The sequence below is a fragment of the Bos indicus genome, chromosome 1, assembly GCF_029378745.1.
Source record: "Bos indicus isolate NIAB-ARS_2022 breed Sahiwal x Tharparkar chromosome 1, NIAB-ARS_B.indTharparkar_mat_pri_1.0, whole genome shotgun sequence".
NCBI classification, from domain to species: Eukaryota; Metazoa; Chordata; class Mammalia; order Artiodactyla; family Bovidae; genus Bos; species Bos indicus.
The window spans coordinates 112,522,068-112,537,490 of NC_091760.1; the positions used below are offsets into that span (position 1 = coordinate 112,522,068).

At 40.1% G+C, this 15,423-nt stretch overlaps 1 protein-coding gene across 9 annotated transcripts in view; it reads left to right on the plus strand.

Moving 5' to 3' along the window:
• The window catches only part of PLCH1 (phospholipase C eta 1), a 251,714-nt gene that overhangs the window by 216,400 nt on the left and 19,891 nt on the right, over positions 1 to 15,423 (plus strand). For all 9 annotated transcript variants that reach the window (XM_070792774.1, XM_070792732.1, XM_070792762.1 and 6 more), the window contains 4 exons: positions 863 to 954; positions 8,477 to 8,574; positions 13,185 to 13,364; positions 13,456 to 13,563. In XM_070792774.1, coding sequence (XP_070648875.1) covers positions 863 to 954; positions 8,477 to 8,574; positions 13,185 to 13,364; positions 13,456 to 13,563 — 478 coding nt within the window. The remainder of the gene's footprint in view (positions 1 to 862; positions 955 to 8,476; positions 8,575 to 13,184; positions 13,365 to 13,455; positions 13,564 to 15,423) is intronic.

Here is a 15,423-nt window from a genome sequence, read left to right on the forward strand (position 1 = left end):
TGCTAAGGTTTTGGGTCTAACAGCTAATCTGTCCAAAGACATCAGGTTAGTCCTACAGTCTTTCAGCCTGAATACCATAGGTAATAATCTTCATTCTGCTCTAGAAATTAAAATGGGTCAAAATCTCAAAAGAACAGTTTGACTTAGATGAGTTTTTGAGTCCATACTAAACAAAAGCAGGAATGGTAATTATTCATTAAAAAATTACTGCTTTTGTCTTTTTTTTTTTTTTAATAAAATCTGCCTTTTATAAGTAATTCAAAAGGAACAGTGAGCTTTCTATATGAGGACATTTTATCCCTTACAATCATTTAAATATATATTACAACTTGACTCTACCCGTCATAGAAACCTTTAATGCATGACTAATAGTCTAAAATCTATATTTTATGTGCCTTAGAAGTCAGTTTTACAGCATGAAACCATCAGTTTTGCCTTGATTATTTTAAGATAATTTTGGCCAAAGACACTCTTGTTATTAGGCTTTCCACATGGGTCAGTGGTAAAGAAACTGCCTGCCAATGCAGGAGCCACAGGAAATGAGGATTTTATCTCTAGATTGGGAAGATCCACTGGAGTAGGAAATGGCCACCACTCCAGCTTTCTTGCCTGGGAAATCCCATGGACAGAGGAGCCTGGCAGACTACAATCCATAGCGTCCCAAATGAGTCAGACATGGCTTAGTGACTAAACAGCAAATGCTTGTTGCTAAAGCAAGCTGCAATGTTTGGTCAATTCTTTTCCTCCAGGTTACTGTCCTTGTGTGTCTATGTATATTTTAAAGTTCATTTCATTTTCTGTGTATTATAGAGGTACCTGATGCAATGAGTTTGTGTTAAGTTTGCTCTGATTTTTCTGGCAGAAAACCACAAAATCACGGTCTAAATCTTATAGTACTGATGATGAGGAGGACGCACAGCAGAATCCTGGCAAGGAAACTGGCCAGCTGTACCGGTAAGAAAACTCCCCATGTTTCTTACTCAGGCTCCCAGGACCTCTATATCCCCATCAGCTTGGCTGGTTAGTTGTATGTATCTGGAAAATCAGATCACAAGGTAAAGGGCTCAGTGCAGTGGGACATGTGATCAGGATATGAGATGATAATATATGTAGGGGATTTTACAGCCTGATGCGCAGTGGGCTCTTAATAAATGCTGGCTGTAACAGGCAAGAATCCCTTAGAAGAAATGGAGTAGCCCTCATAGTCAACAAAAAAGTCCGAAATGCAGTACTTGGATGCAATCTCAAAAATGACAGAATGATCTCTGTTCGTCTCCAAAGCAAACCATTCAGTATCACGGTAATCCAAGTCTATGCCCTGACCAGTAATGCTGAAGAAGCTGAAGTTGAACGGTTATATGAAGACCTACAAGACCTTTTAGAACTAACACCAAAATAAGAAAAAAGATGTCCTTTTCATTATAGGGGACGGGAATGCAAAAGTAAAAAGTCAAGAAACACCTGGAGTAACAGGCAAATTTGGCCTTGGAGTACAGAATGAAGAAGGGCAAAGGCTAACAGAGTTTTGCCAAGAGAACACACTGGTCATAGCAAACACCCTCTTCCAATAACACAAGAGAAGACTCTACACATGGACATCGCCATATGGTCAACACTGAAATCAGATTGACTATATTCTTTGCAGCCAAAGATGGAGAAGCTCTATACAGTCAGCAAAAACAAGCCATAGGAGCTGACTGTGGCTCAGATCATGAACTCCTTATTGCCAAAGTCAGACTTAAATTGAAGAAAGTATGGACAAACACTAGACCATGCATGTATGACCTAAATCAAATCCCTAACTATTATACAGTGGAAGTGAGAAATATGTTTAAGGGACTAGACCTGGTAGAGTGCCGGATGAATTATGGACAGAGGTTCATGGCATTGTACAGGGGAAAGGGAGCAAGACGGTCCCCAAGAAAAAGAAATGCAAAAAAGCAAAATGGCTGTCTGAGGAGGCCTTACAAATAGCTGTGAAAAGAAGAGATGCAAAAAGCAAAGGAGTAAAGGAAAGATATACCCATTTGAATGCAGAGTTCCAAAGAATAGCAAGGAGAGATAAGAAAGCCTTTCTAGTGATCAATGCAAAGAAATAGAGGAGAACAATAGAATGGGAAAGACTAGAGATCTCTTCAAGAAAATTAGCAATAGAATGGGAAAGACTAGAGATCTCTTCAAGAAAATTAGAGATACCAAGGGAACATTTCATGCAAAGATGGGCTCAATAAAGGACAGATTACAATAGGTGAACCGTGAACTTCCGGATGTTCAAGCTGGTTTTAGAAAAGGCAGGGGAACCAGAGATCAAATTGCTAATATCCGCTGGATCACCGAAAAAGCAAGAGAGTTCCAGAAAAACACCTATTTCTGCTTTATTGACTATGCCAAAGCCTTTGACTGTGTGGGTCACAATAAACTGTGGAAAATTCTTCAAGAGATGGGAATACCAGACACCTGACCTGCCTCTTGAGAAACCTATATGCAGGTCAGGAAGCAACAGTTAGAACTGGACATGGAAAAACAGACTGGTTCCAAATAGGAAAAGGAGTACGTCAAGGCTGTATACTATTACCCTGCTTATTTAACTTATATACAGAGTACATCATGAGAGACGCCAGGCTGAAAGAAGCACAAGCTGGAATCAAGATTGCCAGGAGAAATAATAACCTCAGATATGCAGATGACACCACCCTTATGGCAGAAAGTGAAGAGGAACTCAAAAGCCTCTTGATGAAAGTGAAAGAGGAGAGTGAAAATGTTGGCCTTAAAGCTCAACATTCAGAAAACGAAGATCATGGCATCTGGTCCCATCACTTCATGGGAAATAGATGGGGACAGTGGAAACAGTGTCAGACTTTATTTTTCTGGGCTCCAAAATCAGTGGAGATGGTGATTGCAGCCATGAAATTAAAAGATGCTTATTCCTTGGAAGGAAAGTTATGACCAACCTAGATAGCATATTCAAAAGCAGAGACATTACTTTGTCAACAAAGGTCCGTCTAGTCAAGGTTATGGTTTTTCCAGTGGTCATGTATGGATGTGAGAGTTGGACTGTGAAGAAAGCTGAGCGCCGAAGAATTGATGCTTTTGAACTGTGGTGTTGGAGAAGACTCTTGCGAGTCCCTTGGACTGCAAGGAGATCCAACCAGTCCGTTCTGAAGGAGATCAGCCCTGGGTGTTTTTTGGAAGGAATGATGCTAAAGCTGAAACTCCAGTACTTTGGCCACCTCATGTGAAGAGTTGGCTCATTGGAAAAGACTCTGATGTTGGGAGGGATTGGGGGCAGGAGGAAAAGGGGACGAGAGAGGATGAGATGGCTGGATGGCATCACCGACTCAATGGACGTAAGTTTGAGTGAACTCCGGGAGTTGGTAACCCCAATTCATGGGGTCGCAAAGAGCCGGACAGGACTGAGCGACTGAACTGAACTGAACAGAAGAAGATTTAAGAAGAGGTGGCAAGAATGCACAGAAGAACTGTACAAAAAAGATCTTCATGATCCAGATAATTCATGATGGTATGATCACTCACCTAGAGCCAGACATCCTGGAATGTGAAGTCAAGTGGGCCTTAGGAAGCATCACTATGAACAAAGCTAGTGGAGGTGATGGAATTCCAGTTGAGCTATTTCAAATCCTGAAAGATGATGCTATGAAAGTGCTGCATTCAATATGCCAGCAAATTTGGAAAACTCAGCAGTGGCCACAGGACTGGAAAAGGTCAGATTTCATTCCAATCCCCAAAAAAGGCAATGCTAAAGAATGCTCAAACTACCGCACAATTGCACTCATCTCACACGCTAGTAAAGTAATGCTCAAAATTCTCCAAACCAGGTTTAAACATTATGTGAACTGTGAACTTCCAGATGTTCAAGCTGAATTTAGCAAAGGCAGAGGAACCAGAGATCAAATATCCACTAGATCATCGAAAAAGCGAGTTCCAGAAAAACATCTATTTCTGCTTTATCGATGCCAAAGCCTTTGACTGTGTGGATCACAATAAACTGTGGAAAATTCTGAAAGAGATGGGAATACCAGACCACCTGACCTGCCTCTTGAGAAATCTGTATGCAAGTCAGGAAGCAACAGTTAGAACTGGACATGGAACAACAGACTGGTTCCAAATAGGAAAAGGAGTACATCAAGGCTGTATATTGTCACCCTGCTTATTTATCTTATATGCAGAGTACATCATGAGAAACGCTAGGCTGGATGAAGCACAAGCTGGAATCAAGATTGCCGGGAGAAATATCAATAACCTCAGCTATGCAGATGACACCACACTTCTGGCAGAAAGTGAAGAAGAACTAAAGAGCCTCTTGATGAAAGTGAAAGAGGAGAGTGAAAAAGTTGGCTTAAAGCTCAACGTTCAGAAAACAAAGATCATGGCATCTAGTCCCATCACTTCATGGCAAATAGTTGGGGAAACAGTGGAAACAGTGGCAGACTTTACTTTTGGGGCTCCAAAATCACTGCAGATGGTGACTGCAGCCATGAATTTAAAAGACACTCCTTGGAAGAAAAGTTATGACTAACCTAGATAGCATATTAAAAAGCAGAGAAGTTACTTTGCCAACAGAGGTCCATCTAGTCAAAGCTATGGTTTATCCAGTGGTAATGTCTCGATATGACAGTTGGAATATAAAGAAAGCTGAGTGCCGAAGAATTGATGCTTTTGAACTGTAGTGTTGGAGAAGACTCTTGAGAGTCCCTTGGACAGCAAGGAGATCCAACTAGTCCATCTGAAGGGAAATCAGTCCTGAATATTCACTGGAAGGACTGATATTGAATCTGAAACTCCCATACTTTGGCCACCTGATGCGAAGAACTGACTCATTTGAAAAGACCCTGATGCTGGGAAAGATTGAGGGTGGGAGGAGAAGGAGACGACAGAGGATGAGATGATTGGATGGCATCACTGATTCAATGGGCATGAGTTTGAGTAAACTTCAGGAGTTGGTGATGGACAGGGAGGCCTTACGTGCTGCAGTCCATGGGTCAGAAAGAGTCAGACACAATTGAGCGACTGAAATGATCTGAACTCTAACATCTGTCAGGTAAAATGTATCTTCGGAGGAGAAGGGCCACATCAACTAGCACAAAGGAGCTTTACAGGAGATTGAAGTAGAAGACAGATGATAAGCACATGAGAAGAGCTGGGAATCTGAAATCAGCCAGACTTCAAACTCTTGTTCCTCCAACTTTTACATGGGGCTATGTAGGCTCCTCATTTGTATCTATTTCATAGGGTCACTCTAAGGATTAATGGACTTCAACTGTTTAGCCTGATGAGCCCTACCCCAATTAACTAAGTGCTGAAAAATATCAGCTGCTGCTCTATTATTTGTTGTTGAGTCATTAAGTCGTGTCTGACTCTTGTGACCCCATGGATTGTAGCCCACTGGGCTCCTCTGCCCATGGGGTGCTCCAGGCAACAATACTGGGGTGAGCTGCCATTTCCTCCTCCAGGGGGTCTTCCTGACCCTGGGATCAAACCCATGTCTCCTGCATTGGCAGGCGGATTCTTTACCACCGAGTCACCAGAGAGGCCTGCTTTATAATTGCTGGTAGAATTTGGGATGAGTAAAATGATCACAATTTTAGAACCCAAATTGTGATACATGATTTGATATAGGATTTTCTGGAAGATTATACATACAGTAAGTCTCACAAAGGAATATAAATTATATGCTTCATAGATAGATATACAAACATGTGCACATCCACGCACACACCTTGGCTTTATTGAAAGACTAAAGCAAAATTGGAGGCATAGAGGTCCTGTAGGAAAGAATCACTTAATGTTGAATTCAATTTTGTATTTGAGCCTCACTTCAACAGAATGTCCATATATAAGATAGTAGCTAATTAGTAAGGGCAAAGAAGATGTGTATGGTCCTTACCCTTAGGGTACAGAAAATCCAATATGTATAAATAGTTAAAGGACATAAGAGAATAGAGTCACTTTCCAGGAGACCTCTGCTGTGAATGTTCTCAAATATAAGTTTGACAAAGGCTCAACTCTGAATCATCTTCCAACACAGGGATCAAACCCACATCTCTTATGTCTCCTATTTTGGCAGGTGGGTTCTTTACTGCTAGTGCCTCCTGGGAAGCCCAATAGCCAGGGAAGCTATCGAATAAAGTCATGTTCCATGCTTCACTTAAATTAATTAGAAATTTGCCCGTAATAGCTACCAAGGCCCAAGCAGCTATGACTGTAGCCTTTTGGGACTTCAATAAACTAACTCAATTTTTAGATAAGAATTAAAAAAAGCAAACTGTATGTAGAAATTCTCTGTAATATGGAGTGTCTTGGGGGTTTTACTTGTCCTTTCTAGGCATGGCTTCCCTCACATTCATTTATAATCATTTGCTTTCACAAAACCAGATTTTTCACCTATGGCTACAGAATTTCCTAATTACATGGTAAAGGAGGAAGATGGACTGTTTCTTCCCATTGATTTTTATTCCTGTTTGTGCTCATGTCTTCTTTCTCAAATGCATTATTGACACATTTTGACTTTAATTTTTTTGTTGAATGTTTATAAATACCATCATGATAAGAATTTTTGTCTGATTTGTTTACTATTTTATCTCCATTAGGTGCTCAATAAATATTAACAGAGTGAATATATCATCACTATCTAATTCCAGAACATTTCACCACAACAAAAAGAAACTCTACCATTAGCAGAGATTTCCCATCCCTCTTTCCCCTAGCCCCTGATACCAACTAATCTACTTCTTTTTTTTTGGCTGCACCCTGTGGCATGTGGGGATCTTAGTTCCAAGACCAGGAATCAAACTTGTGCCTCCTGTTTTGGGAGTGTAGAGTCTTAACCATTGGACCACCAGGAAAGTCCCCCAACTAATCTGCTTTTTGTCTCTATAAATTTGCCTTTTCTGGACATTACCTATAAATGGAATCCTACCATATTTGGCCCATTTTGTCTGACTTCTTTCACTTAGTATAATATTTCCAAGATTCATCTGTGTTGTAGAATGTATCAGTACTTCATCATTTTTATTGTTGAATAATATTCCATTGTATGAATATATTGCACTTTATTTGTTCATTAGCTGAAGGATATTTAGGTTGTTTTTACGTTCTGGCTATTATAGATAATACTGCTATGAACATTCATTTCTAAGTTTTTTCTGTAAATATAGGTTTTAATTTCTCTTGGGTATATAGTTAAAAGTGGAGTTGCTGAGTCACATGGTAACTGTTTCATTTTTTGAACTGCCAAACTATTGGCAGTTGAAATTGAGCAAAGCAATTGAGCCATTTAAAATTCTCCAGTAGTGTGTGAACATTCCAATTTCTCCTCATCCTTGCCAATGCACATTATTACCTGCCCTTTTGGTTATAGCCAACCTAGTAGACATGAATAGTATCTCATTTTAGTTTGGTTTGCATCTCCTCAATTACTAGTGAGCTTCTTGTCATGTTCTTATTGGCCATTTGTGTATATTTGGTGAGGGCTGAAGTTTTTAATGATTATATGTTTTCTGGGAGGAGAAAAGTGCTTCTGTAAAGGGAATGTGTTATTCTGTGGAGAATTTACTGAGGCAAAGAGTAAGTGGTAGAATTTGTAAAGTTGTGGAGGAAAAGAAATCCTAGGAGTGGTTTATAGGATATATACTGTATAGATATATAGAGAGAATAAGTGATGTTTGTCTTAAAAAAGTTGAAGAATATATTAATAGAAAAAGCAAAGAAGAAAATCAAAATCACTATAAATTTACCTCTAGAAGATAATGACTATGGAAAGTTTGGTGTATTTCTTGTTAGATGTATTATTGTTCAGTCACTAATTCGTGTCTGACTATTTGTGACCCCATGGACTACCATACACCAGGCTTTCCTGTCCTTCACTATCTCCTGGAGTTTGCTCAAACTCATGTCCATTGAGTTGGTGATGCCATCCAACCATTTCATCTTCTGTTGCCCTCTTCTCCTCCTGCCATCAATCTTTCCCAGCATCAGGGTCTTTTCCAATGAGTCAGCTTTTTGCAGCAGGTGGCCAGAGTATTGAGGCTTCAGCTTCAGCATCAGTCCTTCCAATGCATATTCAGGGTTCATTTCCTTTAGGATTGACTGGTTTGATCTCCTTGCAGTCCAAGGGACTCTCAGATGTATAATATGCTTTTTAGTCTAGGGAGGTTCTCCTGCCAAAGTAGGGTGATTCCCTGGTAAACTCTGGTATTACTCCACAGTTGGGTACTGGTAGGAATCCAGCCCCTCACAACAGAACTCATAAATTCAGGAGAAGAGACTGTGGATAAAATCTGGCTGAACAGTGAATAAAGCCACATGAGTAGAGTGTTGTGGTGGAGACAGTGCTAAACTAAAATCACATTTAGGTTCTAATCCTGGCTCCATCAGAGCAGGTAGGGAAGGTGGAGTAACCAAAAGCCCAAACTTCTTCCAGCTCTAAAATGTCTTGACTCCTGGGTGTGTTTTACAGGTTGGGCCGCCGAAGGAAAACCATGAAGCTGTGTCGAGAGCTCTCTGATTTGGTTGTGTACACAAACTCTGTGGCAGCCCAGGACATTGTGGATGACGGTAAGGCCTGAGTGTTTTTACTTCTGGATAAACACCCCTGACCTTTCTTTGTCAATTGTTAATTAAACTTTTGTTAATCGAATCATCAGCACACATTGCTGGAACTGTGTAGAATCCAACTTGAGTGTCAGGAAACTGATTGCTGGAACAATGCTTAGCTCACAGGGAGCGCTCTATTGATCACTTTGTTTGCCTAACTGGCTAGAGGTCAGAGACATTTCCTGCAGGGCAGAGGAGGACTTTATTATTAAAAAGGCAGATGGATCAGAGCAAGGTCTTCCCTGTGTTTAAACTATGGAGACTTGACCTAGTTTGATGGTCAGATCACAGATGGCCATTCCAAGTGTGAATGACTAGAAGAAAGAGGAAACTAATTGGCGGAAATAATATCCTGAAACGCCCCATATTTTCTCATTAAGAGTTTTGACCTTGATGAAAATAATTTAACCCACAGATTGCAATTTTAACAAAAAGAGCAGAAATTTCAAAAGCATTGTCTCTTTCACAGTTTTTTACCCATCAATTGCCATATGTGGAACTGAGAAATCCTAGTCACAACTCTTCTTACCTTGACTTCCTGCTGGCTGCACTTTCTCCTTAGCCTCTTCTCTTCTCACTTGTGTTTTGTCCAGTTATTGAGTGCTTATGAAAATAAACTATGATCATGTGGGTTTTCAGTATAATTGTAGTTTCAGTGGAAGTGAAAATTACATCAGAGTCTTCCATTTTCTCAGTGATGCTAAAACAACATTGTGCTGAGTCTTGTGTCTTCACAACCTCCAGGATTTTTCCTCAGATCTTTCTTTTTTCTTCCCCTATTCTACAAGTATGTATTTTTTTATCTAAAGATTTTCTTCCCTTTGGTGTTGAATCCTTCTTCAGATGATGATAATTATTAAGAAAAATTGAACTTCGTGTATGAGAATATGAGAACCTGTAGACTTCTGAGAAAGTGAACATTCTTTTTTTCCAGATTCTTTTCCATTATAAGTTATTATAAGATGTTGAATTTATACCCTTGTACCACACAGTAGGACCTTGTTGTTTACGGTATGTATTTTGTTCTTGTTTTTATTCAGTTTCTTAGTCATGTCTGACTCTGTGACTCCATGGACTGCAGCACAGCAGGCTTCCCTGTCCTTCACCATCTCCTGCAACTTGCTCAAACTCATGTCTATCGAGTTGGTGATACCATCCAACCATCTCTTCCTCTGTCATCCCCTTCTCCTCCTGCCTTCAATGTTTCCCAGCATTAGGGTCTTTTCTAAAGAGTAGGCTCTTGCATCAGATGGCCAAAGTATTGAACCTTCAGCATCAGTCCTTTCAATGAATATTCAGGACTGATTTCTTTTAGGACTGACTGGTTTGACCTCCTTGCAGTCTAAGGGACTCTCAAGGGTCTTCTCCAACACCACAGTTCAAAAGCATCAATTCTTTGGTATTCAGCCTTCTTTATGGTCCAACTCTCACATCCATACATGACCACTGGAAAAACCATAGCTTTGACTATATGGATCTTTGTTGGCAAAGTAATGTTTCTGCTTTTTAATATGCTGTCTAGGTTTGTCATAGCTTTTCTTCCAAGGTACTTCCCTAGTGGCTCACACAGTAAGGAATCTGCCTGCAATGCAGGAGACATGGGTTTGATCCCTGGGTTGGGAAGATCCCCTGGAGGAGGACATGGCAACCCACTCCAGTATTCTTGCCTGAAAAATTCCATGGACAGAGGAGCCTAGCGGGCTACAGTCCACGAGGGTCACAAAGAATCCGACTTGACTGAGTGACTAACACTTTCAGTTTCTCCCAAGGAACAAGCGTCTTTTAATTTCATGGTTGCGGTCACCATCTGCAATGATTTTGGAGCCCAAGAAAATAAATTCTGTCACTGTTTCCATTAATAGTTGTATATATTAATCCCAAACTCCTAATTTATCCCTCCTCTTTCCTCTTTTGTAACCATAGGTTTGTTTTCTGTGTTTGTGAGTCTATTTCTATTGTGTAAATCAGTTCATTTGTGTCATACTTCAGATCCCACATGTAAATCATATCATGTAGTATTTGTCTTTCTTTGTCTGACTTACTTTACTTAGTATGATAATCTTTAGGTTCATCCATATTACTGCAAATGGCATTCTTTTGTTCTCTTTTATGGCTGACTTTTCTGTTGTGTGTGTATGTATGTATGTATGTATACACACACATACACACGCACCCCCCACATCTTCTTTATCCATTCATCTGTGGATGGACATTTAAGTTGCTCCCATGTCTTAGCTATTGTGAATAGTGCTTCTATGAACATCAAGATGCATGTGCCTTTTTGAATTAGAGTTTTTGTGTTATCTGGATATATGCCTAGGAGTGGGATTGCTGGATCCTATGTAGTTCTATTTTTAGTTTTTTAAGGAAACTCCACACTTTTTAATATAGTAGCTGCTACAATTTGCATCCCCAGCAATAGTGTAGAAGGTTCCATTTTCTCCACACTGTCTCCAGCATTTATTATTTGTAGACTTTTTGATGATGACCATTCTGAACAGTATGAGGTGATACCTGAATGTCATATTCTTATAGTAACAGCCTGGTAGCGGTGGTGGTGGTGTAGTCGCTAAGTTGTGTCCAACTCTTGTGACCCCGTGGACTATAGCCTGCTAGGCTCCCCTGTCCATGGGATTCTCCAGGCAAGAATACTGGAGTGGGTTGCCATTCCCTTCTCCAGGGAATCTTCCAACCCAGGAATCGAACCCAGGTTTCCTGCATTGCAGGCAGATTGTTTACTGACTGAGCTACATGGGAAGCCAATAACTGCCTACAGCTAGAAAATAAACTTGGGAAGTATTTAAATGGAGTTAGAGGTATATTTGGTTCATAGAAATATAATTTCTACTGCATGCCTCAGGAAATCATAATCCCATTAGCTTAATGGAAAATAATATTGAGGATTGTTTAGTTCTTGAACATCACCTATTTTTGTCTTGTGTGTGTGTATGTGTATGTATACCACAAAATAAGTAATAGATAATGAATGCATGGCTTATCCTAATGCAAAACAACTCAGCTCTATTAATATACTAATTGACATGTGCCTATTTAGCAAGGTCATCTTACTGATGATGTGGTGTGCCTAATTTATGTAGAGAGAGGAAAGAGTGGTACTAAATTTAGTGCTGTTACATCTGAAGGTGGTTTGTCAAAAAGACTATATTGTCTTTTATTATGTTCAAAGTATTCCTCATCTACAAGTATGATCATTTTTAGTATGCTTGAGATGTGTAATCTCTGCTAAAAAGTTATGTCAATAAGATATATACAATAAGGAGTCTATATGTAGGAAATCATCAAATTAAACACTGTAATTCTCTAATTTCTTTGCCTCTCATTTGTATTTATGAATGTTTCAAGTTCCAACTCTAGAATGTAGTTGCTAGTCAATTTGGCCAGTATTTAATATCTAAGACTGTACAACCCCGAGGACCACAGGGGCCCTGGGAGACTGCACAAATTAATTTGTACAGTCTGGATATAGTTCAGGTCCAGTAAAACAGTAATTCAACTCTGGTTCATGGGCCATGTCCTTCAGTCTGGGTTCAGAGTACACACTGGAATGAAAATGAGACTCTGGGTAAGTTTAGGTCTGTATCTAGCTAGGCTGGTCTTTTCCAACAGGTCCCGATAAGATTGGGTGGTCATTTGGGGATGAGGTATGAATATTTAGTGAAGGAGTGGGAGTGGGGCATTCTAGATGTGTGGCACAAAAAGACAGAATTGGGAGAAAGGGGTAGGATATTAAATATTTGGAGGTTTACTCCATCGTGACCCCCTAACTTGTAGCATCGTTGGTCCTAGATTATCCCTTTCTGATGATGCTCTAAGCAGAAAATTTAATATCGGCTTCCTCGTTTATTTTTTTTTACCTCCCATTTTTTCCCCATTATTTATAAACTTGGCTAGGTGAATGATGTTATTTCTGAAACTTTTACTTCCTCATAATATTCTTTTGAATTCTTTTCCATTATTATTCCTTTCTCCCAAACAGGTTTCGACTGGCTTTAAGATTCTATTCAAATCAACTTTAAAACCCAATTTTCCTATTTTGGAATTACTCTTTTCCTTTTATTTTCTTAAGCCACAAATGCAGTCACTTAATGTGTTTCACATGTGTGCTTTCTAAATGCTGCCTTCCATGATTGTCTCCCTTTTATCAGGAATGAGTTGCACAGATAGTTTTATTTATCCATAGGTGTCTTGCTCTCTGGCAAAGCTACTCTGTTTGAATCAGGCACCTAGAAAATGTTTCTTCTCTGCCCTCTTCCTACTAGCCAGATCAACATGAAGTAGGGAGATAAGAGAATTCTCTTGAGAGAATATGGGATTCAAAAATAGATAGTTATCTGAACAAGATGCAAAGCTCTGATCTGAAATGGCAAAAGAGTCCTGGGAGTAGGATTTTATAGATCTTTCTTGCTCAGGAGCTGAGCCTCTTCCGGTTGAATTCGCTCTTTTGCTCTGCCTTTTATTATTGGTGTAATCGGCCTCAGGATCTTTCATGAGTGGTATTTTCTTTGCTGCAGTTCTCACTTTTCTGTTTTCTTTGTTAAAAACTGTGTTAGGAACCACAGGAAATGTGTTATCCTTCAGTGAAACAAGAGCACATCAAGTGGTTCAGCAGAAATCAGAGCAGTTCATGATTTATAACCAAAAGCAGCTCACGAGGATTTATCCCTCCGCCTACCGCATCGATTCCAGTAACTTCAACCCTCTGCCCTACTGGAACGCAGGTTGCCAGCTAGGTGTGTATACCTCTGGGAGGAGCAGTTCTCCGTGGGTCTTGAGTCTAGGCTGCTATGTTACCTAATTCTCTTAAACTTTGAACTTGCACAGTGGCACTGAACTACCAGTCTGAAGGGCGAATGATGCAGTTAAATCGAGCCAAATTCAAGACAAACGGCAATTGCGGCTACGTTCTCAAACCCCAGCAGATGTGCAAAGGTGTGTGTTGATTTCATAGTCTTACCTCTGAATGCAAGACACCTTTACTGAAGGAGCACTCGGAAAAGCAGAGTGCCTCAGTGTTTTGCAACATGATTTTTAAAAACGAGAAAAATTATGTATTGGAATGTAAATAACGAACTCTTTTAAAAAAATACTTATTTTTAATCGAAGGTTAATTGCAATATTGTGTTGGTTTCCAGCCATACTTCAACACGGATCAGCCATTGGTATACATGTGTCCCCTCCCTCACACCTCCCACCCATCCCAGCCCTCTAGGATGTCACAGAGCCCTGGTTTGTGTTTCCTGAGTTATACAGCAAATTCCTGTTGGTTGTCCCATTTTACATATGTTAGTGCATATGTTTCCACAATCCTGTTTCTGTTCGTCCCACCCTCTCCTTCCTGCCCCCTCTACCCTGTCCATAAGTCTGCTTTCTATATCTGCATTTCCACTGCTGCCCTACAAATAGGTTCATCAGTACCATCTTTCTAGATTCCATATATATATGTTAATACACAATATATTTGTTTTTCTCTTTCTGACTTCACTCTGTATAATAGGCTCTAAGTTCATCCACCTCATTAGCACTGACTGAAATGTGTTCCTATTTAATGGTTGAGTAATATTCCACTGTATATATGTACCACATATTCTTTACCCATTCATCTGCCCATGGGCATCTAGGTTGCTTCCATGTCCTAGCTGTTGTAAATAGTGCTGCAATGAACACTGGGATACATGTGTCCTTTTCAGTTATGGTTTTTTCAGTGTTTATGCCCAGTATTGGGTTTGTTGGGTCATATGGTAATTTTATTCCTAGTTTTTTAAGGAATTACCATACTGTCTTCCATAGTGGCTGTATCAACTTGGAATGTAAATAACTCTTGTCACCAGTGTTTAATAATTTGGTAGCCTTCCCTAGTAGGCTGGTGTTTGGCCTTCCATTGTAGGTCAGCTGGTAAAGAATCTACCTGCATTGCAGGAGACCCCAGTTCGATTCTTGGGTCAGGGAGAAGGGATAGACCACCCACTCTAGTATTCATGGGCTTCCCTTGTGGTTCAGATAGTGAAGAATTTGCCTGCAATGCGGGAGACCTGGATTCAATCCCTGGGTTGGGAAGATCCCCTGGAGGAGGGCATGGCTACCTGCCGGAGTCCAGCCCTGGTGGATCCAGGGAATTCGAAGCGGGGACGGCGTCGGCGAGGATCAGGACACAATTGCTTAATTAAACGTTAATTAAGGATATAAAAAGTGGTGAAATAAGGATAGCTCAGTGAGGAAATTCAGCGGAGAAAAGAGGCTGAATAATTCAGCCAGAAGGTGAGAGAAAGAATGACATGGAGAGACCAAGCTTCGGTGAACAAGGCCCGCACTTTATTTTCCAAAGTAGTTTTTATACCTTAAATTATGCATAGAGGATAATGGGGGAAGGGGTAGAGTCATGCAGTAAGCCAAGCTTTCTTCCTGCAAACTTATCATATGCAAAAGTTTAGGTGATTTGCATCATCTTCTGGCCCGGAGGCCTGTTGACATTTTAAGACCCTTTCTTCAGAAAACTTATTTTTCTCTAAAGGTGATTAGTCAGGCGCCACCCTCCAAAAGCATTAGATAAAGTTGCATTCCTACAGGGCAAAGGTGTGGTGGGCTATAACAAGAAAAAGAATTAATTCAAGGGTCCAAGGTTACAAACATTAAAGCTACTACTTACACCAATGATATTAATCAATACACTGCCAGGGACACAGCAGGTAAGGGATATGGAAACTTAGCAGCAAACATTGGCCCAACAAGTGAAAAACCCTTCACCAATACAATTTCTAATCAGTCTTTTAACTGCTCAAAGGAATCTGTATT